The 27,739-nt window shown below is 42.3% G+C and overlaps 1 protein-coding gene across 1 annotated transcript in view; it reads left to right on the top strand.

The window, feature by feature from the left end:
- Positions 1-25,637, top strand: part of tmtc3 (transmembrane O-mannosyltransferase targeting cadherins 3) — a 55,363-nt gene extending 29,726 nt beyond the window's left edge. The window contains exons 8-14 of the mRNA XM_080762620.1: positions 3,834-3,982; positions 5,134-5,254; positions 7,868-7,979; positions 10,716-10,819; positions 12,769-12,938; positions 17,350-17,576; positions 24,108-25,637. Of these exons, the coding sequence (XP_080618746.1) occupies positions 3,834-3,982; positions 5,134-5,254; positions 7,868-7,979; positions 10,716-10,819; positions 12,769-12,938; positions 17,350-17,576; positions 24,108-24,991 (1,767 nt within the window). The 3' untranslated portion in view covers positions 24,992-25,637. The remainder of the gene's footprint in view (positions 1-3,833; positions 3,983-5,133; positions 5,255-7,867; positions 7,980-10,715; positions 10,820-12,768; positions 12,939-17,349; positions 17,577-24,107) is intronic.
- The last annotated feature ends 2,102 nt before the right edge of the window (positions 25,638-27,739 follow it).

Raw genomic sequence — 27,739 nt, 5'->3', positions numbered from 1 at the left:
GACAAAACAAAAACCACACCCTTTCCTTGAAGTATTTTATGTAGACTTTGCCTAATCTTTATACACAATTTTTCAAAAGAAGAATTATCGTCTGCAAGACTGCAACTTCATGCCAGTTCTTGTACCCACCTTCCTTCTGCATTACTTATGAATGGCACACTGACAAAACAAACTGTAAAGGCACAAAGGGAGGGGTTGTGACCTAGTTGGCTCTAGTTTGAGGGTGGTACTGTAACTGTAATGTTCTTTAGAAAAGCACACCGAGGAGCTCTTTGCGGATTGTTTAATACTTACGAGTTCATTGGAACAATACAAATGAACTGGACTGACAACTCTTGAGGCCCTCTTCTGCACGATGCGACAGAGCGAGCTAGGGCTGTTCTTCCTGAGGAGTCACAGGCGCAGGCTAACATTTCACTTTATTCTGGTTGCTGGCACGAGCATGGAAATGGTCACGCCCCCCTACTACTACAGCAGGGGATGATAAAGTATTGTTTTGGACCGTGGCGGACGGGCGCCGTCTGAAGCGAGCCACGAGAGACACCACCGAGCGCCATGTCGAGCGTTGCGGAGTTCCCTTAGACGACTCAGCCCTGTTGGAGTTGCGACCCGAGAATAGTAAATAATGTTCTGGCGAGAGCTGCCACTCAAACTGGCTACAGGTCAATCACAGCGTGTCCTTAAGCAGGCTGTGGCAGATGTTCTGCCAGTCTAGAGTAGCCAATAAACCTCCTCTTTTCCGTGTGTAACATCAACACCAGGGACCAACAAACTGAGCAGGATGGTGATGAATATCAGCTCCAAAGTTGGAATTAAACTGGGCAGGTGGCTGCAGGGGGGGGGGGAGGATGAGGCAGGGTGCTAATGGAGATGAGGAGCATTTCAACTGGGCAGCCTGGAGGTGGCTGCAGAGGGGGAGGATGAGGCAGGGTGCTAATAGGGTTGAGGAGCATCTCAGACCCAGACTCACTCATCATTCCTGACACACCAAAGGACTTGAACAGTGGCGCTTTAACTTGAATAAAGTACCCTGGTTTTATATCCGCCCTCTCCTCCACGTTTAACCTTTTTTGTAGTACTCGGATCACGCCCTCTTTCTTGTTCTATTTGTCCCTTTGATCCTTGAAGTACCGACCGTACCTTTTTAACCTTTGTACCGCCACTGAGCATTTCTTTTTTTGGACTCAAACCTTACTTTTTTGCAAGTAGCCATCATTTTCGGAGCCTCATATTCTTTGGGATAAGATTATATATCTCAACTTATGGGTACACAATAATACAATTATTTAGTTTTTCCTCTCCATTGTAGAAGCAATAATGAACAATAGGGTTAGATGAAGGTATATTCATAAGAGCAGTATAATAGAGCAGTATATTCACTGGTGATACATTTATATTTGTTGATGGAATACATACAGTACAGTACATATATCAACACATTCAGACTAAGTGGACGTCTAGTGGCAGACTCGTATTTTTTTGTTTTCTATTACAATGAATTATTATTATTATTATCATCCTCCAGGCACTCTTAGTGAATGTTGGGCCCCATTCGATTGTGAGATAACTTACACGTTGTGTGTGTGTGTGTGTGTGTGTGTGTGTGTGTGTGTGTACACAGTATGACATACTCTCTTGGCTTTCCCAGAGAATCTTCTCGCAGAGATAACGTGAGATAACTTACACGTACAGTATGTTTTGGCCTATTTGTGTGTGTGTGTGTGTGTGTGTGTGTGTGTGTAAACAGTATGACATACACCCCCTCTCTTGGCTTTCCCAGAGAATCCTCTCCCACCTGTCAGCACAAAACCAAGTCTCTGTAGGGTAGGTTATTATGTTATCTATATATTATCCCTCGTTTCCTGCTGGAACGAGATCCATGCTATCAAACTTGCACAGCTTTTTTAAATCAGGGATCATTATTTATTGTTGGCTACGTGCTGGAGACTGGGAGGTGGGGGGTGTTGGCAGGCCGCTTTACCAGAGTCTGCCTCACCTGCGGCAGCGGCTCCACCGTAGGGCCACTGCTATTATGTGAGTTACGGTAGTATTGAGGAGGTCATAGAAATGTTGAAATATTGCAATATCCCACTAGATCTATAAAAGAATTACAGGCACAGTGATGTGCCGTATAAAGTATCTATCCACCAGGAATCGGGATTCATTCACTGGCCATAACTTCTAGCGGAAAAATACAACTATATCATGAGAAGAATGCAGAGGCGAAAGCAAGTAGCAAAGCATCTGCACCATAAAGAAAGCTGGAAGCAGAACAGAATTAGTTTCCCATGAGTTTCTTTTTTATGGTCTACTATAAAGACGGCTACCTTTTTCATGTATGTAGGCCAGGCCTGCACATCCTTTTCATGCAGTGAGCGTGTGAAGTTTGTGAACCTGTAAATCTGAACTGTTGCTTAATGGCCCATTGTCTTGTTGAAGTGGTTCTCAGGCCTATAAAACCTAAAGAACACACACAAAAAAGGTTTAAAACGTAACAAAATGTCAGTAGGCATTCTTTGCTCTGCACCAGATCTTCCAGTACAGTATCGCCCGAGATATGACTTTGGGCGTGGAATAATTAATGAAAACTGATCTGTAACTGATCTGTTTCATATACTGTATGAAGTGTATTTTGTCACTAACGTCAATATAATTGATTCCACTGGGATTGTATTAGCTTATGAAGCTAAAAACTGAATGCTTTTATCTACCTCTTATCCATTATATACTGCATATAATAACACACACAATCTTTTCTTTCACACTTCCACACAAAGTTAACTTCTGTCAACGGGCAGCCTTGAACATCTTGAGCAACAGCGACATCACATCACTACCTCACTGCTTTGGACGTGAGCTATAAAGCCAGTTCTTTGGCTTTATTGTCTTTCCATTGGAGATGGAACTATCCAATACAGATTCCATCCAAGAGTGGGATTTTTTTATTTTTTATAATGAATATTTTGGCAGATTTTTTCTTCTTCTTCTGTACACCAATTACCACAATTGCTTATAACCCATAACTTAATAACGCAAATGCTTTGAAGAGTTTAATTATTTATTTTAACATATTGGTTACATATGATGTGGCAGACGCTTGTAACTAAATCAGTTACTTAGGAATACTTTCATATATAAAGCCTAGTACTGGTTTATTCAAATGATTGTGGCTGTATTGTATTGTTTGTTACATGTCAGACTGGCCAGACATGTCAGGCCAGGGTATGCACTCTAGGAGTGCAATCTTTCTAATGCAGTGGTTTTCAACCAGTGGTTTCAACCAGTGGTTTTCAACCAGATTCGGCACAAACAAGGGACTAAATTATCTTCGCTCCTATGCCACCAAAATGTGGAATGCCCTACCAACAGTCATTAAGACATGCAAATCCCTTGACTCCTTTAAAACCGCTCTCAAAGGGCACCTACGGACGGCTGCAATTCGAAACTGGCCCCCGTAAAAATCTGAATCCCCCCCCCAAATGTACTGTAATTCTGTTAATACATATTAACCGTCGGACTTACCGACCGACCTCGGACTTACCGACCGCCGCGTCGGACCACCCACCGACGCGGCGGTCGGGTCAAATGGATCTCGTCCACCCTCATTAACCCGGTCAATGCCAAATTTTGTACACACACTCCATGTATACCAATGATGAACCTCTTTCCCAAATTTTCCAGAACGGCCTGTCCAAAGTGGTCCTGCTCCATTTTAAACATTGCATCAGATTTTACAAAAACTCAATTAGAGAGAGAGAGAGAGATATTTTGGGCCGTGATATGTAAACAGTTGAAAACCCACTATGCTAATGTCATAATGTCTCTGTTTTCAGGCCCTGTCTTTGATTGTCCTGCCTTTCATTCCTGCGTGCAACCTCTTCTTCCCGGTGGGCTTCGTCGTGGCAGAGAGGGTCCTTTATGTGCCGAGCATGGGCTTCTGTGTGCTCGTGGCACATGGATTCAGGATCGTCTCGCATAAAGGGTGAGTGAGTGCATGTCCTAAACCAGAGGTTCTCAACGTTTTTGACTGGGTGGCGACCCCAGGAAATGCTTTGGCCATGTCTCGCGGTCTCTAGTTTAGGCCATCGGTTCCCAACCTTTTTATACTTAAGTACCACATCAGAAAATATTTGGCTCTCCAAGTACCATCATATAAGAACGGATGTTAACCCATTCTGACCTGAGATCAGATTCATATGAGGTTTCCACTGGACACACACTGGTCTGATGAACCCATTCTGACCTGAGATCAGATTCTGAAAATGTCAGTCGTTCTTCGATTTTTCCAAAAATAGCAGACCTACAAGCTCGTAGCGCGCCACTCGGTGGCGCGCTATGAGCTTGTAGATCTGCTATTTTTCAATAGCTAAAGCATAACATGATGCTAAACACCTAAATGGGTTCCCGTTCAGAATGGGTTAAAATGCAGGCGCGCATACAGTACCTGCCCCTTTTGTTCCATTCCTAAGCCAATGATGATGCTGCTCTGAAAAAACTCTGTCTAATCACTAATCAGCACAACTGATGATATTTCTAATGTGATTAATCCATTCTCAAATCTTCTATTAACGGCTAGGTGTGCTGTCATGCTCATTTCAGCACGGCTGGAGACCCCATTTCAACCAATTGCTGTAGTAATATAAATATTTCATTCCACTTTTGTCTTTTTTTTCTCCTTTTTTGGGAGACTCCTCTGAGTACCACTAGTGGTACTAGTACCAGTGGTTGGGAACCTCTGCTTTAGGCGGTCCACACAGGTCCACATGTCGATGCCTGTCAATCTCAAAGACACCTCATATTTTGACTTCATTGATTTGTTATTCAAAACATTTTTAATTATTATTTAATTATTATTCATTAAATAAAATCACACCTGTGTGAACAGAGTGGTGCAAATGGGTATCTGTTAAGTTGAGCCTATATGGTTGGTTGGTTGGTTGGTTTAAATGACTTTACTGACTGTCGGAGAAAGCGAATCTGGTATTGATAGTGCAGAAAATTAGTATTGAAACCATTTCAAATATATTTTTTGTATGTATTTTAAGTCACAAATGCTAGTGAAATGGTTATTCTGATTCGTGAAAGGCACATTCTTTTTTTAAATTATAAACATTTACACTTTTCCTTTTGTAGACACCTGAAAAAGATCTCGTGGTTAATGATTGGAGTGCTTCTGACGACCCATGCCATGAAAACCTTCAACAGGAACTGGGATTGGGAATCTGAGTACACGCTGTTCACTTCAGCCCTGAAGGTGAGTTCAAAACCAGCTCCTCTGCGTCGCAAAACCTTTAACCACAAGAACAATATCACCATATAGAGATCACACAAATAGTCTATTTATAAAATCGAGAATATTGAAACGTGTCGTGAAGATACAAACCTAATTAATTATGTTTAGGGCAAAAAGCTCGACAGGCTGGGTGCTGGGCTAAAAGAAACTTTATGTAGATAGGATGGAGCCCGCACACCACAGGTAAAGATAAGACTTTCTTTATTAAAGGCTGACAACGTTTCGATCTGTGTTGATCTTCATCAGGTCATGACCTGATGAAGATCAACATAGGGCAAAAAGCTAAACATTACCAGCTCATCTATTCATCTACAGCTATTCGATGCCAGTTCAGAAAGTGGGGATAGTAGGAGGAAATTTGACTTTAAACATAAGTTTGCACGGACCACTCAAAGACTGATGTGTCCTTCGATAAAATCTGAATGTGGAATTCTCTGGATGACAATTTAAAGGGTTGTACAAATATTTTCCAATTTAAAATAAATTACAAAAATCAAATATTTAGGCAATTATATGAAGATGACGAATAAAGTGCCTGTACAGTGCCATATACCGTAATACCAAGCAAGCAGTAAAATACCACAATGCCAATGGTCAATGATGCCAAAAGAGTAAGAGAACTAAACAAGCCTTGGCTTGAGTAAAGGGCCTTGCAGTGATATAAACAAGATGCGGTGGGCTTATTTATAAATCTATTGAGCTTTTGACTGGATACATGCAACCTTTAGAGATGTTATCTTATTTATAAATCTATTGAGCTTTTGACTGGATACATGCAACCTTTAGAGATGTTATCTTATTTATAAATCTATTGAGCTTTTGACTGGATACATGCAACCTTTAGAGATGTTATCTTATTTATAAATCTATTGAGCTTTTGACTGGATACATGCAACCTTTAGAGATGTTATCTTATTTATAAATCTATTGAGCTTTTGACTGGATACATGCAACCTTTAGAGATGTTATCTTATTTATAAATCTATTGAGCTTTTGACTGGATACATGCAACCTTTAGAGATGTTATCTTATTTATAAATCTATTGAGCTTTTGACTGGATACATGCAACCTTTAGAGATGTTATCTTATTTATAAATCTATTGAGCTTTTGACTGGATACATGCAACCTTTAGAGATGTTATCTTATTTATAAATCTATTGAGCTTTTGACTGGATACATGCAACCTTTAGAGATGTTATCTTATTTATAAATCTATTGAGCTTTTGACTGGATACATGCAACCTTTAGAGATGTTATCTTATTTATAAATCTATTGAGCTTTTGACTGGATACATGCAACCTTTAGAGATGTTATCTTATTTATAAATCTATTGAGCTTTTGACTGGATACATGCAACCTTTAGAGATGTTATCTTATTTATAAATCTATTGAGCTTTTGACTGGATACATGCAACCTTTAGAGATGTTATCTTATTTATAAATCTATTGAGCTTTTGACTGGATACATGCAACCTTTAGAGATGTTATCTTATTTATAAATCTATTGAGCTTTTGACTGGATACATGCAACCTTTAGAGATGTTATCTTATTTATAAATCTATTGAGCTTTTGACTGGATACATGCAACCTTTAGAGATGTTATCTTATTTATAAATCTATTGAGCTTTTGACTGGATACATGCAACCTTTAGAGATGTTATCTTAATTATAAATCTATTGAGCTTTTGACTGGATACATGCAACCTTTAGAGATGTTATCTTATTTATAAATCTATTGAGCTTTTGACTGGATACATGCAACCTTTAGAGATGTTATCTTATTTATAAATCTATTGAGCTTTTGACTGGATACATGCAACCTTTAGAGATGTTGAAGCATGTTTTCAGCTCATTTACTTGAGATCAAAACAAAGTTCAGAGTCAAATAAAACAGCCAAGGGTTTTGCAGCCGATCTAACGTTGGCAGTGGTTGGTTGGTCACAATTCTTTTCAGATGGCCCGGACGGTAAACTCCACCGTCTGGGCACCTACAGGCTGCCAAGCAAAGCAGGACGGCGTGCCGCGGGTTCGACTCGGGAGTCGAACCCGACGGCCTTTGTCACTCCCCATCTCTCGCCCCCTTTCCCTGTCTAATTACAGAAAACATTTTTGTTTTGTAGCATTCTCGTAACTTAAGATATAAGCCTACACAGGAAAATGAATACTATTTTGTATCACTTACTTTCCGTAGCGCAATGTCCAAGCACATCCAACTATAGTATGATGTGCACGTGTAATGGACTGTGTGCATGGCGAAGGCTATTACGATTTTGTACTGAGAATTTGGCAATTCTGTATACACTTGGTATGGCTTAACTTGGTACTATTTTGGCATCTTGATATACAGGTGTAATGCAGGTAACTGTATATATATCAACCTGGTTCTTTGGGGCGATGCATGCACTCCGGTTCGTACTCTGGCCCCCCGAAACCAACGGTGGTGTCCCGAGTCATTCGACGCGAAACAGCCCCTGGTCGTCAGCCACAGCGCTGCAAATGCACTTTGCCGTCGGCGCATGATGCATCAAAGAAGATGATTTTCACATTCTGTTAACTCTTAACATGTGCAGGTCAACAAGAACAATGCCAAGCTGTGGAACAATGTTGGCCACGCTCTGGAGAACCAGAACAAATATGAGAAGGCCCTGCGGTATTTCCTGCAGGCCACCCGAGTCCAGCCAGGTACGTACTGTGGGAGCTGCTCATCATCACACGCAGGCAGTCTGCAGAGCTTCAAAGCACCCTGGGGACGTGATGACATCCCAGCACGCACACTCCCACACTTTATGTTGTCTTTATTTATGCGGTGGTTTTAAACCAGTGGGCCGGGGACCACCAGTGGTCCTTGAAGGGATTCCAGGTGGTCCCCAGCTAAATGATGGAGAATTGGTAACCAAATGGACCCTTGTAGATCTTTAACCCTTTTTGACCTGAGATCAGATTCTATAAATGTCTTCTACATCCTGACAGTTTTCTGAAAAAGCTATGTTTCTATGTCAGTCTTTCTTTGATTTTTAAAAAATAGCAGACCTACAAGCTCGTAGCGCGCCACTCAGTGGCACGTTATGAGCTTGTAGATCTGCTATTTTTCAATAGCTAAATTATAACATAATGTTTAAAACACCAAAAAGGGGTTCCCGCCCAAAATGCATTACACCAGTGGGCCGGGGACCACTAGTGGTCCTTGAAGGGATTCCAGGTGGTCCCCATGCTAAATGATGGAGAATTGGTAACCGAATGGACCCTTGTAGATCTTTTAACTCTTGAGAGCGTACAATGAAACCAACTGGACCCTTATATGGGTCCATTTGGTTTCATTTTCCGCTCTCAAGAGTTAAATTATTGTTAAACATCTGCATTACCGGTACTTAATTTACAAGTTCAACTACACAATTAGAGAATGTAGAAGAATTGTCATTTTGATCAAGGTTTGCCTGTTATCTCTCCTATGGTACCACATCAATACAGCACGGAATTGTGGACAAAAATGGTGGTCCGTGGCTCAAATGCACAATAAATAGTGGGCCTGTATATGAAAAGGAAACGGATGAAAACCACAGATGTATGTTTTCATTAATTCATTCATTCAGCGTCAAAGTCCTCCAAAAATAAAAAACCACATTTATTTATTTTTTATTGTCTTAGCACAGTGCCGTTTTGATAGTGGGCAATCCATCACTACATCAACAGGGTATTCAACTGGTCTCATAGTTGTTGTTGCTGGCTGTGGCACATTTTATGAATCCACGGGAGGTATAGTATGTGAAAATAAAATAACATCAGACTCACTCTGTATGAATCAATTTTGATTGAGGGTATTGATAGTGAGCATTGCATCACTAGCTCAGTGTGAAGATGTTATTCAACATGTCTCCTAGCTGTTGTTGCTGGCTGCTGTGGCACATTTTGCTATTCCAGGGGGGTCATGTCTATCTGTCAGTCGCATGCTGAGTGTATCAATCATTGGAACCACCACATATTTTCCATACATTTAAATGAATGCGCTACTTCGTCTTGTGACAGTGTTGCGAAAGTATCGGATATCTACGAGCAACGTGTTTGTTTTAAGTAAAAGTGAAGGTTAAGTCTGGTTGGGTTTCATATTGAACCGATGAAAAGTATTAATAAGAGCTTGACTAAATAATATCTACTTTAGATCCATATTTATTATTATTATTTTAGTTTTTCAATTTCCTGAAAAGTAACTATTTTCCAATACAGGTGGTCCGTGGACCACCTGAATTGAATGTGGTCCCTGACCATTCATTTTGTAATGTAGGATTTGTTCCACTAATTGAGAAACAGTGAACTGAATGACCTGGTGACCTACAGTATAACGACCAAGAAATCCAATATAAAAGGGGAGTTAGAATCTCAAGAGGGGGGAAGTGCTCTGAATTGTCTGGTTGAGTCATTATTATTAGGATATTATTAGTAGTCTTGGACTATCGTCTGGTTCTGGCAGACCGGTAGTGTGTGTGTGCAGGCTGGGTGGTGTGTGACAATCCGGTTGAATTATTCCTTTGGTACGGCGGCGGTCGACGGGCCCGGGAGAACAAATAACGGGACACTACACATTGTGTATTCACGTACAAGTACAATTACACAGCCATGGGCGATCAGATCATAACATAACAATATGGACCATTGGTTGAGAAACTGGATGTACAGTATACACGTGGGATGCAGAGCAAGCAAGTGTTACCAACAAAAGCGCTAATGTTACCCATATCCCAACCCAACTCAACAGTGGTCCCCAGGTTGATTCTAAGCCAGGGTGGTGGTCCCTCGTTCATAATCGGTTGAAAAGCCCCGATTTAGAGGGAGGTGATGAAGATGCAGAAGAGACTCATTAAAAGTAAAACAAAAGATTCTTTCAGTAGAGATTAGGGTGTGAAACTCAATGCCGGGAATGCGATCCAAATGACTCCCATTTAATTCCACTAACATAATTTAATTGTTTTAGTTAAAGAAGCCAGACCGTTTAAATAATAAAAGGGACTGGTTGGAGGAAGTTACGTCCACAGTCAAAACATTGCTTTTGTTGAGTCACCACCCAAAAGTGTTTCCCCTAGATTAAGTACGTAAACACATTAACTTGATGAGGATTTCCTGGTTTTCTAATCGTCAAGCGTCGCTTTCTACAGTAAATGGCACTCGACTTTATTCATTTTCCAAACAAAGACAATGTATCCTATTGAGAACTAAGTAACTAACACAGCATGCCATATTTAGTTTTAGTTTTTTCTCCTCGTTCGTATTGGCTTGTCTCGCTCGGCTCCTTATGAGTTATTTTGCTGATGCGTCCAAGAGACACTGTAAAGCTAATTCCTATTTGGCAAGAGGACTACGTTTTCAAACCACTTCCTTTGATCCGTTGTAATCCTTTGTCTTGTTGTTTGTTTTCTGTATCTGCAGATGATATCGGTGCTCATATGAACGTGGGAAGAACCTACAAGAACTTGAACAAGTCCAAAGAGGCAGAGGATTCCTACCTGATTGCTAAATCTCTCATGCCACAGGTGAGTCATGAATTGTGTCACGCACGTGAATCGTTTGTTCTTGTCAAAGGTATTCAAAAGTGTGTCTCACAAGAAAAATGTCTCCCATCATCCAAAAACAACATGGTTTGATATCCCTCTTTGACAGAACGTTGATCACAACTTGCAGCTAACTTTACCTTTTGTTGGCATTAATGTTACATGCTCATGGTCTTTGATGACCAAAGAAATTTAATTGAGATTTAAAACAAAATATTTGTATCTTAAACCAGTGGGCCGGTTTCTTATATTTTTTATATTCTTATACAAATAATGTTATTTCATAGCCTTAAGAGTGAATAGCTTTTATCTTATTCAAAGCATTAAGGTTTGGGGTTCCATAATCTGTGTAGATCAATCTGTAAAACATTCCCCCCTGGGACCACTTATGTTAGACATTTAATCAGTTCATCTAATTAATCGATTGAAAATAATTGATTTTAATAAAATATATTTTCAAAATGGCAAAAAGCTGATGTATCGGCTCGTGCATTGTGAGCTTGTAGATTGCCTATTTTCCTGTGACACTGTTGGTGTTGTACTGCACGTCAATGTTTAACCCATTCTGACCTGAGATCAGATTCATACGAGGTTTCCACTGCGGCCACACACTGGTCTGATTAACCCATCCTGACCTGAGATCAGATTCTAAAAATGTTGATTTTTCAAAAATAGCAGACCTACAAGCTCGTAGCGCGCCACTCGGTGGCGCGCTATGAGCTTGTAGATCTGCTATTTTTCAATAGCTAAAGCATAACATGATGCTGACACCAAAATGGGTGCCCGGTCAGAATGGGTTAACCACATGAATCCTAGCGTCTATAATTATTCTGGGGCAAACATTCGGTGAATTTAGCTGATCTACAAACTCACAACGCAGCTAGCTGCACATTTCACTACAGTGACATGGTGTAGAGGTAAAAAATCACAAGTGAAGTGAGGGGCGCTCTTATATCATACATCATCACAATCCAGCAAATCACAATTAGCGTCCTCACATTTTTCTGTCCTCAGTTTTGAATCACAAATATTGTGTAACACAAACATCGAGGACGCAAATTGTGATTGGCCGGAATGAGATGATGTACAGTATGATGATAGGAGTGGCCCTCACTTCACAGTTCACACAGGTGTGATTTTTTTTTTTAATCCTCACATTCCGTGCTCAGCCAATAAAATCATTGCTATGGGGTACACAAACACACACAGCTGGGCATAGATAGGAGGAGCTGGCACCCCTCAAAAAGGGGGAGGCCTAGTATAGGGGGACCCAGTCCATATAGTATAGGGGGACCCCAGTCAATTTAGTATAGGGGGCAAGTGGTTAATCAGACTAAACAATTTAGTCGATTATTAAAAATCAATTATAATTGTTGCCAATGTTATGGCTAATGGTGGGCTTTAACCCATTTTGACCTGAGATCAGATTCTAAAAAATGTCTTCTACATCCTGTCAGTTTTCTGAAAAAGCTATGTTTCTATGTCAGTCGTTCTTCGATTTTTCAAAAATGGCGGACCTACAAGCTCGTAGCGCGCCACTCGGTGGCACAATAACCCATTCTGAACGGGAACCCATTTTGGTGTTAGCATCATGTTATGCTTTAGCTATTGAAAAATAGCAGATCTACAAGCTCATAGCGCGCCACCGAGTGGCGCGCTACGAGCTTGTAGGTCTGCTATTTTTGAAGAATCGAAGAACGACTGACATTTTTTTAATCTGATCTCAGGTTAGAATGGGTTAATCAGACCAGTGTGTGTCCAGTGGAAACCTTGTATGAATCTGATCTCAGGTCAGAATGGGATAAACAACGCAATTTGTCGGCCTGGTCCCTTACCAACTTGTCTTGTTGTTGATGTAAGCTCAATAAACAACGTAAAGTCATCATGCCACCGTTCTCAAACGTCCCTCTCTGCATGCCATTTTGGAACAGATCATTCCCGGTAAGAAGTATGCTACGCGTGTGGCACCCAACCATCTGAACGTCTACATAAATCTGGCTAATCTCATCCGTGCCAACGACTCGCGGTTAGAAGAGGCCGATCAACTTTACCGACAGGCAATCAGCATGAGACCAGACTTCAAACAAGCCTACATCAGCAGGTAAGAATGTGAATCATTTTGTTCACACCTGCCTCAGCTCTTTCATCGGAAACACACACCCTGCCTCAGCTCTTTCATCGGAAACACACACACACACACACACACACACACACACGCACACACACACACTCTCTCTCTCCATTGTGTTATTGCACAACCACTATTGCACTTAGTATATGTTGCACAATAAACATGTAATTGCAGCTGTTATTGCACAAACCACTATTGCACTTGTGGGTATCTGAAGAATAGATAATGGCACTGAGCGGTGCACATGCACTGCCCTTGGTATACAACACCGGCTGAGTCAGTTCAATAACCGTGGGAAACAACAAAATGCCAGAATCTAGATTTACATTATAGACTTCCAGTTAACTCACTTTACCAATAGGTAGATAAGAATCGGGAAACAGTTTTACCAATGACCTTTCAAAACCAGAATATTTCAGTACAACAATGAGTCTCTTACTCCTATATGCAATGCCCAAAGACAGGCAGGGTAGCAACACTAAAGCATATTCAAATCCAGGTTAAGGGAGTCCAAAGGTCACTCTGCACTGTCTGCAGCACAATGACTGCAGATCTCTTCTTAAAGTTGACTTATTATGGTTTACTTTCAACCATAAGCCATAATATGATTGACAAACCTTGGATTCTAATTATTCATCGACCAACAGCGCATGCAGCATGACTATGAGGTAACTTAACTATGTGGGACTTCTCCATCGGCATCGCATCGCTTTTGCCCATCAAAGTGCCTGTATACTCACAGTCACACTAACTTTATGATCAATCAAAGTGTCAGGCTTGAAGAGTTCATCCATGTTACCGTTCGTTTACAATTGACAGAGTTTGGATTATATCTTTTTTTATTTGATGGAGAGGTAATGCCTGTTTCAGGCGCTGTTTAATAATTGTTAAATAAAAGACCAATCCAATAATTATATCCTCCATCTTCTGCAGCTATATCGCTGTTTTATTTTAAATCTATAATTCATTGTGCGTCACTGCTCGCCTCGTGCCTCGCACCCCCCGTCCCCCGTCGGGTGTTCGAAGCGTCGAAGATCAATATTTTTTTGTTGAAGCGTCGATCTCCAAAACCGTGATGGAAGGTCAGCCCTAGTTCACTGTACAGACCGAGTAACTAATCCTTAAATGTCTAAATGCCAAAAATTACCTCACAATTATAATATAATTCACAATTACAGACTCATAGTGGGTGCAAATAGCTGAGCTGTGGAGGGCAAGCTATTTCCATCCGGTTATGAATAGTCACTCTGTTATGGTTTTTTTTATGGCACATACGACTCTGCAGGAGTCTAGCCGTCTATAATTAGGGTTAATTTAGTCTGTCTGTGGTAGGGTTAAGTTAGTGTGTCTGTCTATCTGTGTCTGTGTCCGCAGATGATCTCGCGAACCCCTCAGACCGATCAGCGCCAGATGTCTATGTGCACACCGCTGCCAGTAGGCCACAGAAATACCTCCACTTGTGTTTTTCCCATACATGTTTTATCCTTTCATTTAATTGCATAATGGAAGTCAACAAGGGTCAGCGTGGATAGAAGCCTTTCCCAAATTCATAGACGGACTGACGTCATTATAGGCTGGTCATGTGACGTCCTAGATCACCCTTGGAGCCATGCTGGTCCCATGCATGTGTGGGTCAAGAGATCCACGACATGATAACAAATGTTAAACTTGAAAAGTGTGCTCCTTGTAGCACATATCTCTAGGAAAAGTGTGTTTTATTTAACCCATTATGTTATGCTTTAGCTATTGAAAAATAGCAGATCTACAAGCTCATAGCGTGCCACCGAGTGGCGCGCTACGAGCTTGTAGGTCTGCTATTTTTGAAATACGTGAAAATGTGACACAGATCATTGAATATATCTTCTTTCAGAGTGAACGTTTTTAACTCAAATCTTTGCCTCTGGGGGGGTCCCTCCCTGGAACAACATATTTTGAGATGGGGGTCGGCGGCCAAATACAATTCTAGGTGTTCTTGACATTAAATAGTTTGAGAATCACTGACATAGAAACAGGTTTTTTAGAAAACTGTCTATTTAGAAGACATTTTTAACAAAGAGGGGGGCCGGGGGAGCAGCCAGGAGTGAGTGGGACAGGGCTAGAGTGTGTGTGTGGGAGACGGGGGAGTTCCAGGGGAGCCGAGCGTGAGTGGTGGAGTTGGAAGGGCTCTAGGCAACAGCCTAATCCGTCATATCCGTGGGACAGGTCCCGTTTAATTGAGCAGATAATCCGTCCCAACAGGCCGGAGGTGCAAATGGACAAGAGCAAGAGGTAATTCCAGGCAACAGGCTGGGGGGTCAGAACAAGAATAATCAGGCATAAATAGCTGGATAAATCCACAGGATCTGATTAAGGTGTGTGACAGCAAGGCTGTGTTGCCTAGCCAGGGCTGTGTAAGTCAAGGGTTGCGGCCGTCAGGGTGTCAGGAAGCTGGGGGGGGATAGCATACAATATATACAGTGTAACTACGCGTTTGTGATGAACTTAGATCTGAATGTACTTTTGGAGTTGTGCTTTTTTATAGTCTCCTCAACATGTGATTCCAATTTGGGATTTATTGGATGTTTCATTCATGATACAGTATGGAACTTTTGGTAAGAATTAGGCTTATCCAACACATTTTTTAAGCCAATTACAGGCAAACGTTATGGAATATAAAAACTCAATTGTCATCGTCGCATGATTCACGAAATCATTTGTACCTAATTTGGTGTGTGTGTGTGTGTGGGGGGGGGGTCATGTTTCTGCAACAGACATTTGTCACATTTATGGCACCCCGTATGGGTGTAATTTAACTTGCTTTTGGAGGCTCCAGACGCTGCATTCATGTTTTTGAATTTTTTTCGGAATTGAGGCTCAGACTGAGGTGATTGGACAGAAACTATGGATGTTATGGGCTCAATACTAAATTGCCGTTACCTCGCGGTTACAATGTTAACGCTTCTGAAGACTTCAGTTCGCAACTTCAGTTATAGGCGTTAAAAGTTAATAGTGTCTTCCATGGCCTACTGGGAGTGTTCATGCAAAGCTTGATGCCAAACGGTCCAGTGGTGTACGAGATTAGCTGCACACAAAAATGGCGCCCAGCCTGGCGGAGATAATAATGCCCAAAAAAGCTCATTGTTGCACTGAAATATTCTGGAAAGGTTTTGAAAGGGCATTGGTACAAATGTTTCCTGATTCCAGCCAAGTACCGTCTAAAAAGGACGAGACGCGAAGACCGTAAGGAACAGGAAAGGAAACCAGTCAGAACAACATTTCTCAACCCTGTCAACGTATATTCATGTCAATGAACAACAAAACAACACTCCAACAGCCGTGTGTTGTATTTATCTGGAAGTCTATCATGTAAATCTAGATTCTGTCTTTTTGTTGTTTCCCACGGTTATTCAACTGATTCATCCGGTGTTGTATACCAAGGGCAATGCATGTGCACTGCTCATGGCCCTTATCTATTCTTCAGATACCCACATCCTGGAGGGGAAAGGAACTGGTTGGAATAACGTGTTCCTTCCACGCGCTACGTCCAACCAGGGAAACCCCCCCCCCCCCTGTCAGGTGTAAAGGAGCAACTTGGACACTCATGCATGCTCTCCCCATGTCCCCCATATATGGGGACTAGGTTGGCGGAGGGTGTGTAGAGCCCAGGATCACATTAGATGATTGACACAGGGGTGAAAATGGGTTACAAAATCGTGGGATAAAAAATATAAATAAATAAAGATACCCACATCCTTTTTTAGTTATTCTTTATCATTGTTTTATCTTTTATTTGATCATTTTTTTTTACCATAATGTTATTAGTTATTACCGTGTTTAGTGTGTGTTTCACTGCTTATTTGTGCCTTTGAGTTGTACGTATGTCTTATTGTCTATATGTCAATGTTTTTGTAATTTGTCATTTAGCTACCTTCTGCTCTGTATCGCACTTTGGGTTGCATTTAAATTATTTGACTTGACGATAACAAAATAGCATCAATGCAGAACCACGTTTACTTATGTATGCTTACAGTATGTACACTTACGTATGCTTACAGTATGTGACGGTTCACTGAGTTCCGTGTGTTCACTGAGTTCACTGCCATTATCACTCCCTCTCACCCATGGAGGAAAAAATCGACGGAGACACAACGCGCCCGGTGGAGCCCAGCCGTTATGTTCATGCACGCACGCACGCACGCACACACACATGCAATACCTTACAATACCCTGCCACACATTAATTCAAATGAACATCCAACGGTAAGAAGGACATTTCTCATTTGTATACTACTGTAGGTTGTGGAAATGTAGCTGTAGTAGGGGAAAGAATGAAAGAGAAAACGGATAACCTCCAGACTCTGAACCCTCCTGTCATTTATTTGAACATTGATTGAACCACCAGGGGTGAACTCCTCCTGAAGATGAACAAGCCCACGGAGGCAAGGGACGCCTACCTGCGGGCGCTGGAGCTGGACCGCAGCAACGCCGACCTGTGGTACAACCTGGCCATCGTCAACATCGAGATGAAGGAGCCGTCCGAGGCCCTGAACAACTTCAACCACGCCCTGGAGCTCAACCCGCGCCACAAACTGGCTCTCTTCAACTCTGCCCTGCTCATGCAGGAGTCCGGTGAGTGTGGGTGGGGGTGGGGTGGGGCCAAGGTTGGGTTGTGGACCGATTTGTATGGGTCCCTTCATTTTGCATTTTAGTTTTTAATTATTTTAAAAACATTTTCAACAAACCATTTTTTCAGTACTTTCATTAACAAATAAAAGTAGAATCGAAGAAATTCCATTATTTTGAAAACAAATGTTTATTTAAGAAGTAGTTAAAATAGCCAATCTACAACTACTACTTGTAGATCTGCTACTTTCACTAGTTTGTGTCCCGGGGAGACATCAAATGTCTCTTTTCGGTCACAGGCTAACAAGTTTGGGAACCACTGGCATAAAAGACTGAACTCTTTAGACTTGAACAATTACATAATACATGTATATTGGTCAATATAGACATCTTTCAAAACAGTAATTCGGTTCATGATTCCAATGATGTCAAGTACATTCTAAAAAGCATTTGCTAAAAAAAAAAATCACACCCGTGTGAAGTAAGTGGTGCAACTCCGTGTGGGGGTCCCCGGGGAGTTACCGTGTGGGGGTCCCTCTACTGTACCCTCTACTCTACTGTACTGGCACACCTGAAATCACCATATATACAGTTAATATGTGCATGTGTGTTTGTGTGTGTATTAGGTTGCGCACAGGTGGTGAAAAACAACCATGCTGTTTTCGTGCTCATACCTACCTACCTAGCCAGTCAGGCAGGCACCCACACACACACATACTCACTTAAGGAAGTGGTTTGCACCACTTAAAAATCCCCACTGCTACAAAAGCGTGTGCCACTACTACTGGAAACACCCTAGTTAATAAGAACAGTACCATGGAAAGATAGCTGGAAGGTTGCAACACAGCTCTGTCCTTTTGACTGTAATTACTGAACCCATGGGCTGCGCTGGCTAAGGTCCAGACCTGGGATGGTATACCATGCTTTGTTTGGTGTGATGTGTGGGAGTCAAAGTTTTTACAGAACCAGTTTAATGACGTGCAGTAATTTAGTAAATAGGCTCTCTGTGCCATGCCACCGCGCACATGTTACAACTCTGCTCCGCTACCGCATTCTCGCTGCAGGTTAACCCGAGGGCACATCCTACCTCAGTGGACAGCTTATACAGCTGTCACATACTCTCCTGAATAGAGCGAGTACACGCCTGTCCGTGTGTATACAACATGTGAGTCATTACATCACAATGCTTACACACTCGCCTCAACAGGACGCTATGTCCACTAACTCAGTGATTCTTAACCTTTAGCATTTCAAGGAACCTCATTTTGATATGCGTTAGAGTAGACCACGGACGTGTTAATTTACCTCTGAGAGCAGTCCCGAAACCCAACTGACTTTGGTTGTTCTGGCATCGTATGCTTAGCCTCAAGCCTGGCGTCAGCCCCTGAACTTTATGCTCGTGTTTCAGAAAAGTACTCGCTACAGTTGGCCAAGCTATTTCACTCTTTGAAAGGAATGTTCTAAGTATATGGGGGAGTAAAATGCTATATCTGGAATGAATTGCTACGGACGGGCACAGGCTATGTAATGTGCATCCTGCCACTGGCAGGCTTTCAATGTGCTATTTCAGCACCATGGAGAGAGACGTGGAAACATACACATTCAGTAGCCTATAACATACAGTATTATAAAACTGTTGATAAAGAAACTGATTACTTTTCTACCCCCTACAGTATTATTTACTGAAATTACACTGTCAAAAGTTCAATCAAAAATATATCTACTATTGCTTGATAGCTGCAGCATCAAGGGTTGTATTGGGGCATCATGACCAGAGATGCCCGTATGGACCGTATGGACCACAAGGCTGCCTACTTCTCTGTCTCTCTCACCACAGATAATAATAGAAGTGGGTGGAAAGCCTAGAGAAGGTTATGTTTATTTAATTTAAGTAATTTCACTAAGTCATTTAACTCTAATTATATTGTGCGTAGCATATTTGACTGTCGATTCTAACCCGAGTCCCCGACCCCTTTTCTGCGGATAAACCGCATTGAGATCCCATTGGTTTCATTGAGAGCCACACATCACACTTTTTTTCCCCACAGTTCTTTTTTTAATTTTCTCCCAATTAAGTCGTTATAGAAATTCCCAATTCCCTGTGTATTCTAGTCCCCCTTGTCACTGCTAACTCCTACACTGGGTCCTCCAGCAGGGACCAATCACGCGTCTCCTCTGATACACGTGGCGTCAATGCCGCTTCTTTTCAACTGACAGTGCTGAGTTTCACATCTATGACAAGTGGTCACACATTGGTCGGGTTTCATATGGAAACCCGACCAATGTGTGCCTCTCATAGATGCTTCTTAGTTGTTCATCTGAATCAGAACAAACTACTGTACATTATCACGTTATTACAGGTGTAAAAGAAGAGTTTTATTATCTGCGCGCTCTCTCTCTCTCTCTCTCTCTCTCTCTCTCTCTCTCTCTCTCTCTCTCTCTCTCTCAACATTGCAATTACAGGACAAGTTATTACAATACTTGCAAATGAGAAAATGTAGAAGAAAGGAACACGGAACAAGTGAAATAACAGGAAGGCACAGCAAAATGAAATATGCAATGTTCAATATCCATACATAATGGTGCATGATTTAAATGTAGTAATGGAGAGATGACACTACGGAACACGGACACTCAGAAATGCTTCATAATTGTTAAAGAAATGAATAACAAGAGTATCCAATATAAAATCCCATCAAATATAGCTGAAGGTTAAAATAAGTGTAATGGTTTAAAGAAAAAAACCTCAATATAAAGCTCAATAAAATGTTTATTAACCCATTCTGTCCGGGAACCCATTTTGGTGTTAGCACTATGTTATGCTTTAGCTATTGAAAAATAGCAGATCTACAAGCTCGTAGCGCGCCACCGAGTGGCGCGCTACGAGCTTGTAGGTCTGCTATTTTAGAAAAGTCGAAGAGTGACTGACATAGAAGACATTTTTAGAATCTGATCTCAGGTCAGAATGGAAAACTGTCAGGATGTAGAAGACATTTTTTTAATCTGATCTCAGGTCAGAATGGGTTAAGACACCATCTCTTGTGCATGAACTTCAAGTATATACAGTACAGTACATAACCCCTGGCGTATAACTGAAGAGGATGTGAGAACGATTCAAGTTTCACCACAAGTAATGTCTTTACTGGGTGCACGTGCAGTTCAGAACAGTTCATTCAAAACAGAAGAATCACTCACACGTCACACGTCCTTTAGTTCGTTTTTCTTTAACCCATTCTGACCTGAGATCAGATTCATACGAGGTTTCCACTGGACACACACTGGTCTGATTAACCCATTCTGACCTGAGATCAGATTCTAAAAAATGTCAGTCGTTCTTAGATTTTTCAAAAATAGCAGACCTACAAGCTCGTAGCGCGCCACCGAGTGGCGCGCTATGAGCTTGTGGATCTGCTATTTTTCAATAGCTAAAGCATAACATGTTGCTGACACCAAAATGGGTTCCCGTTCAGAATGGGTTAATTAGAAACGGGCAGCGTATATTAATGTTGGAGGGAGCTTGAATAATTTAATAATTATAATAATTATTCACACATGACATGATGTTGCATATGACGGAAAGCTGGCTGACTACTGATCAACCCTGAAACATGTCATAATAATATGTCAACAATAATGCCATAATAGAGGAGTCTAATTACCAAAATGTTCAAATAACTAGATTGTAAAGATTGCGGGTTGGAACAATCTAGCAAACCGTGCTTGTAAACTATGTTTTCCAGTTTGAACATGAATATTGAATTGCGTTTTTATAGCTCTCTTCTTTGAATGCTTGGTGCTTCTCAATATTTCTTCCTCTTCTTCAATCAGGAGAAATTAGCTATCTCATACCGGAAAAGCCAGATGCTGGTGGTGGGTGTTACTGTGTTTTTTGGCCAGTGGAAAGGGGACTTGATATTGTTCTATGGAAGTAGGAGTAGGTCAGTGCTGAAGTTAAATGGAATACATGGTGTGGTTATAGCCACATAAATCTTAAGGATTTTTATTTTAGCTATTATGTTTGCTTGTACGGGCCTATTGTCAACATCTTTACTGTGTTCCTGTTCCTTTTCAAGTGCTGCTTGAACTCTGTTCACTTCCTCAGTAGGACTAATACATATTCTGTAGCATTCAAGGAGCCTACTGTACTACTTTATGTTTTCCTTCACCGTAGTGGCAAATGAACAAGTAGTCAAGGTTTAATTTAAAACTATGTTTTGATCATAGCAGCAGTCTGATCAAGGATGTTGTCAGAACTTGTCACAGAGACGTCTGCAACTGCCTTTGACTCCACTACCTTTTACTAGGATTCTTCTTTCAGAATGTTATGACTTTTAAATACAATGCTCTTATTGATTTCTAAAAGACTATTGTTTTCCCAGTAGCTCTACACACATTTCTGTATTCAAAGGAGGTGGCTTTTTCTTTAATCTTTTGTCTTATTTCTATATTAGCAGGGCAACAGACCACTACACTACAGCCGTTAGCAACTGCTTCCAATTCCATCCTTTCATTTAACCCATTCTGACCTGAGATCAGATTCATACGAGGTTTCCACTGGACACACACTGGTCTGATTGTCCCATTCTGACCTGAGATCAGATTCTAAAAATGTCAGTCGTTCTTCTATTTTTCAAAAATAGCAGACCTACAAGCTCGTATCGCGCCACTCGGTGGCGCGCTATGAGCTTGTAGATCTGCTATTTTCCAATAGCTAAAGCATAACATGATGCTAAACACCAAAATGGGTTCCCGTTCAGAATGGGTTAACATGTGAAAAAGGTTTACAAAGGCATGCACATCCCAACGATAAAAGAATAAATAAATAAAATACCAGGTGCTGGACAGAATAACAGAACCGATCGTCACAGGCGTGTTTTGCTGACTAGCGATTAACACTGTCATGTTAATCATAACAGTGCATTGCGCACAAATAGCCAATCTACATCTCACAACGCGTCACCTTGTGACCAGTGAGCTTGCAGATCTGCTATATTTTCTTATTTATAGAGGGTATGCGCGTGACATCATTATACCCGAAAGTTATGCGGGATCTGATTGCATTAAACGACGTTAAACTCACATACCCACTCGATTTTCCACTCACTTTATGCATGTGTGTCCCTCTATTGTCTGATGACATGGCCAATATAGGGACGCCAGTGTTGACGCCTGTCTGTGGGTTTCATAAATATTTTACCAATGAAAAGTACAAAATAATAACTTCATTGGAACACAGTTCTGTTTTACATTTCCTGGGAAAGTAATGGTTTTCTACATGAAGGATTTCTTTCCGACAGCAACGATATGCTCCATGGATATTTATTAGATTTCCACCAAAGGTGAATATCCGGACTCTCTTTCTGTTCAACACCTGAGGATGTTGTCATTTTGACTTGCGTGACTTTGAAAACCTTTTTCACATGTTGAAACAAAGCATTACGTTGAAGTTCTTTCCAGTGGAATGTTTCCCCAGGTAATTTTAGCCATTAGAGTGAAAGAAAGAGCCACCAATTTATTGGACATTTGGCCCATGACTGATTTGGTGCACAACTGCAGATGGTATATTTGTGCATCTATCTGTATTTACAGTATATACATGCTCTTCTCGTTTTAGGAATCTTGTGCAACTGTAAGCACAACTTCCTGGGAGAGCACAAGAGCACATCACATGCATAGCCGTTCGCACATTACACAATATACCTCTGACAGTAGGCAGAGTAGAGTATGCTGTGTACAGTGTGCACTCTGACAGTAGGAAGAGTACAGTATGCTGTGTACAGTGTACACCACCAAGATACATGTACAAACAAACCACGTGCAACCCAGATTTGGCTCAAACAAGGGATTAATTTAATTTCGCTCCTATGCCACTTTATATGACGACTTCCTGTTTTTCTTAGTGTATATTTGTCTTTGAAAATGGAGGACCCTGATGTAAACAAGTTGTAGTGCTTCTCATGGTTTCGTCCTCAAAGTAGCAGTTTTTGATTGACTTTCATTTGAAATGTACCCATTCTACATACTGTTTTTTTCAATCAATCAATCAGAATGAGCCCCCATGTGTATAATGAGCTCACATCTTGCACCGGGAAGTGTATGAAAAGATGTTACATTATTCTATTATTCTGAATAAAGTGCCGGGTGCTGGGAGTCTGGTCCAACGCACAGGGCCTGACCTGGTGAGAGCAGGAGTGGACCTGGTGAGACGTAGGAGGGGCCCGGACAGGAGACAACCCACAGAGCCTAGTCCTTCCACGCGCCAGAATGGTACCTCCCAGTCCCGGCAGAGTAGTTCAGGAGGAACGGATTGTGTGGCCCTGGTTTTTCCCGAATGGGACTGATCGAGGGTAGCTACTGGGACGTAAGTCGGGACTTGATCACCCCGGCTAGGTCGGCTAGGAGTGAGGGGTATGATGTTGGGAGACCCGAAACCCAGATGACCTTGGGATACATCACTGAGGATACGTCCCAGGTGCATGCATGCATGTATGTATTTTGTTTAGTTAGCCTGTAATAAATGGGATCTTCTGATGACAGGCGAGGCCAGGTTTCGCCCGGAGGCCAACCGCCGCTTCCTCGTCTACGTGGAGGAGGAGCCGGACGACGCCAACGGCTACTTCAACCTGGGCATGTTGGCCATGGACGCCGGCGAGAACGCGGCGGCGGAGAGCTGGATGCGCCGGGCCATCGGCCTGCAGGCGGGCTTCCGCAGCGCCCTCTTCAACCTGGCGCTGCTCTACTCGCAGTCCCGCCGCGAGCTGGACGCGCTGCCCGTGCTGGACGAGCTGCTGGTGCACCACCCGGAGCACGTCAAGGGCCTCATCCTGAAGGGCGACATCCTGATGAACCACCGGAAGGACACGCGCGGCGCCAAGGCCTGCTTCGAGCGCATACTGCGCGCCGACCCCACCAACGTGCAGGGGAAGCACAACCTGTGCGTGGTCTACTTCGAGGAGCGCGACCTGCCGCGCGCCGCCCGCTGCCTGGAGGAGACGCTGGCGCTGGCGCCCAACGAGGAGTACGTGCGGCGCCACCTGAGCATCGTGCGCAACAAGATGGCGGCCATGAGCGCGGCGGGGGAGCCGCTCGGCCCGGTAGAGGGAGCCGCCGTCCCGCCGCCGGTGGCCCAGGAGGAGGGGGAGGGGGAGAGCGGGAGGAGGGGGAAGGAGCGGACGGAGGAAGCGGTGGAGGAGGATGGGAGGGGCGCCGCCAGGGAGGAGAAGAATGAGAGGAAATCCTCTGCCGAGAGCCTGGGCGGTGGCGTGGGCGCGGACCAATCGGAGCCCTCCGTTAGTGGCCAGCAGGCTGACATGAAGCGGACTAAAAGCAAGTCCACTGAAGAGATTAAAGACATAGAGAAGAAACGGGAGGCCGCCCTGAGGAGGCTGGAGGAGATTGAGCGTATATTAAGTGGCGACTGACGCCGACGTTGTATTTTATGGCAGGACTTTTATAAAAAAAAACCTTCTTTGACTGATCCAGAATCAGACGGCAGATTTGTTTTGTGTCGTTTGCTTTCCTTTCCCCAGTAGACCTAAACACACACACACACACACACACACAAGCATCCTTTGATCCATCGCCCGTTAGTTTGGTTGCTATTTCGACAGGCCACTTTTATCGCCAGTCAGCAAAAGAAGGGATCTATACACGTAGCACATGTGTAATAAAACAAAGGAAGCACAAAGGAAGGCGCTGGGATCTAATCTATTTAAAATGTGTTACAGATGCAGGACAACAATGACTCTGCTTCATATGAATGTCTTGTTTTATTTGCATATCCTAGTCACTAGTTATTTATGCTTCTGTTTTGCCCAGACGTGTGTCGTCATTGTTTATCACTGGATTATTTTCTTCAGTAACGTGTGACTCACTCCTGTGCATAGTTATTGTTTTAAAAAAATGGAATGATTGTATTTCAAAAACAATTAAAGGAAATGACGCTTTCTTTTAGCTTCCTCTCGAGGCAGGATGATATCAGTACTCATGCTACTCAGAATAACCCACATGGAACAGCAAATGAGTTGTGTACACAACCACACACACGCACACGCACGCACGCACACACACACACACACACACACACACACACAGAGCATAAAACCGGACACAGCAGACAGTACTTAACGTGTATTGATTGATCTCTGTACTTCCTGCCCCATACATCCTTGGTGTCTGTTCTCGTTGCAATTTCATTGAAATCCCATTTAAAGACTGTTATCGCACTCAATTTGTCACCCAACCCCTTATTCTGTCTCCCCTTCTTCTTCCACCGTCTCACTGCCTTTTTCTGGACGCTGCTGCGTTTCGCGTAGCTAAAAAGGACTAAGTATGGTACAGTACTGTAATAAATTAATAATAATAAAGAATAATAATAGAAATAAATCGAAACTGTGTTGTTCCAAGCGTATATAGCTCTCTGCCAGGTCGGCTTGTCTACCCAGGGCAGTGTCAGTCAGTCGTGGGGGCGGGGCCATGCAGGCAATGCCATGCAAGCCACCACACATACTGTAGACATCAAAGGGGGCTTCAGCCGCTGCCCTTTGGCTTTTACCCGCCTGTAAAAAAAAGAACCTGCTCTCTCCTTACCATGAATGCAGCATTTCGCTCCCTGAAAATCTCTGTTGTGAGCTCGTAGGTCCGCATTTTTTCTCCAAATGTGCCCTTTTAGGGAATTTCAGGCCATACTGTACCTCTCCAAACGTCTCTGCGCTAAAACGGTTCCGTCTCTTCTACTGTACATCACGTGAAGCATCGGAGGGGAAAGAAAGTTCCAATAACAGTATTCACAACAGTATTCGGGTTGTACGCATACATGTACACCGACTCCAGAACAGACGGTCATGTACGTACATGCCACAGTATTATTCATTGTTTTTGAACATGCACTGTGACACACTGGTCAACAATTATGATCCATGGTACATCATTTTGTTAACTCTGCTACTTTCAGTTTATGTACAGTACAGTTTATGCACAGTACATGTCAATGGTTTGTTGTGGAATGTGTCTGATGTATTTTGAGTAAATGGGTGGTGCACTTTTTTATTTTATTTTTACCATAAACATTAACCACTTAAACGCTGTATACTTCATTGACCGAAGTCCCCCAGGGGTAGTCTGCTGTATAAGGCCCCCCTTCTTTTGTATCTACACCATTTAATGTCTACAAGTGAGCTTGTAGATCTGCTGTTTTCGCTGAATGTTGGTGCCAGAATAGGGGCACTATAGAGCGTCGCAGTCCCTCCCCCTTTCAGAACGACGAGTGGCCCAGGACAAAGCCAACTCGGATCGTGACAAATCATGACAATGAACACAATGTTTTGGGCCGATCAAATAATTTATAAGAAGAAAAACAAAACAAATAGTGTTGTCTCCTGCCTTTATTTTCTTCTTTCTAATGATTTGATCGGCTCAAAATATTGTGTTCATTGTCATGATTTGTCACGTTCCGAGTTGGCTTTGTCCGCGGCGTAACCGTCTTTAAATAAATACTTAAAGAAAATCCTATGGGAGAAATGCATTGCATTTCATTTCCTGGGCCACTCGTCGTTCTGAAAGGGGGAGGGACTGCGACGCCCTATAACATTAACTTGTTTGTCGGATTTACATGACTATCATCAGCCTTTCAAAAATGGTTACAGATGTCAACAAGGAAGCAGTTGGCATGCATATTTGGTGATTCACCGCAATGTGCTGAATGGTTATGAATTGATTGATTTTGTATAATTTCCCAGTAATCAGTTACCGTTTTGCGTTTTGCTAACACTATATCCCTTGACAGTGGTGGTGGTGGTCAGGTGGGGTGTCCAGCTTGTCCAATAAAGGCAAAGTGACAACTGGCCATTTCAGAGTTCTGCCTCAAGTTTGTTGTTTATTGCACTGAATGTATGTATGCAGCAGGAGTGGACTTCATTCTGAATGTATGCAGCACAAGTGGACTTCATTCGTGTGGGTTATGGCCTGGAGTACAGATTGGTAGCCGCTAGCTTTTCTTTACGTAACTAATATATATTTCTACCCACAGTCCCACACTTAATGAAATTAGAAATTGTTTCTACTTTTATCAGTTCTATAGAAAGTCTGTCCATTTAGGCCTGTTGTAACCTATACGTTGTTGTTATACCTTTCAATCCGGCAGCTGCTATACATGTATCAATCAACATAAT

This window comes from Protomyctophum bolini (assembly GCF_963924005.1).
Source record: "Protomyctophum bolini genome assembly, chromosome: 4".
NCBI lineage: Eukaryota > Metazoa > Chordata > Actinopteri > Myctophiformes > Myctophidae > Protomyctophum > Protomyctophum bolini.
The sequence above is the reverse complement of the archived record's forward strand: the minus strand, read 5'-3'. Positions and strand labels throughout refer to the sequence as shown.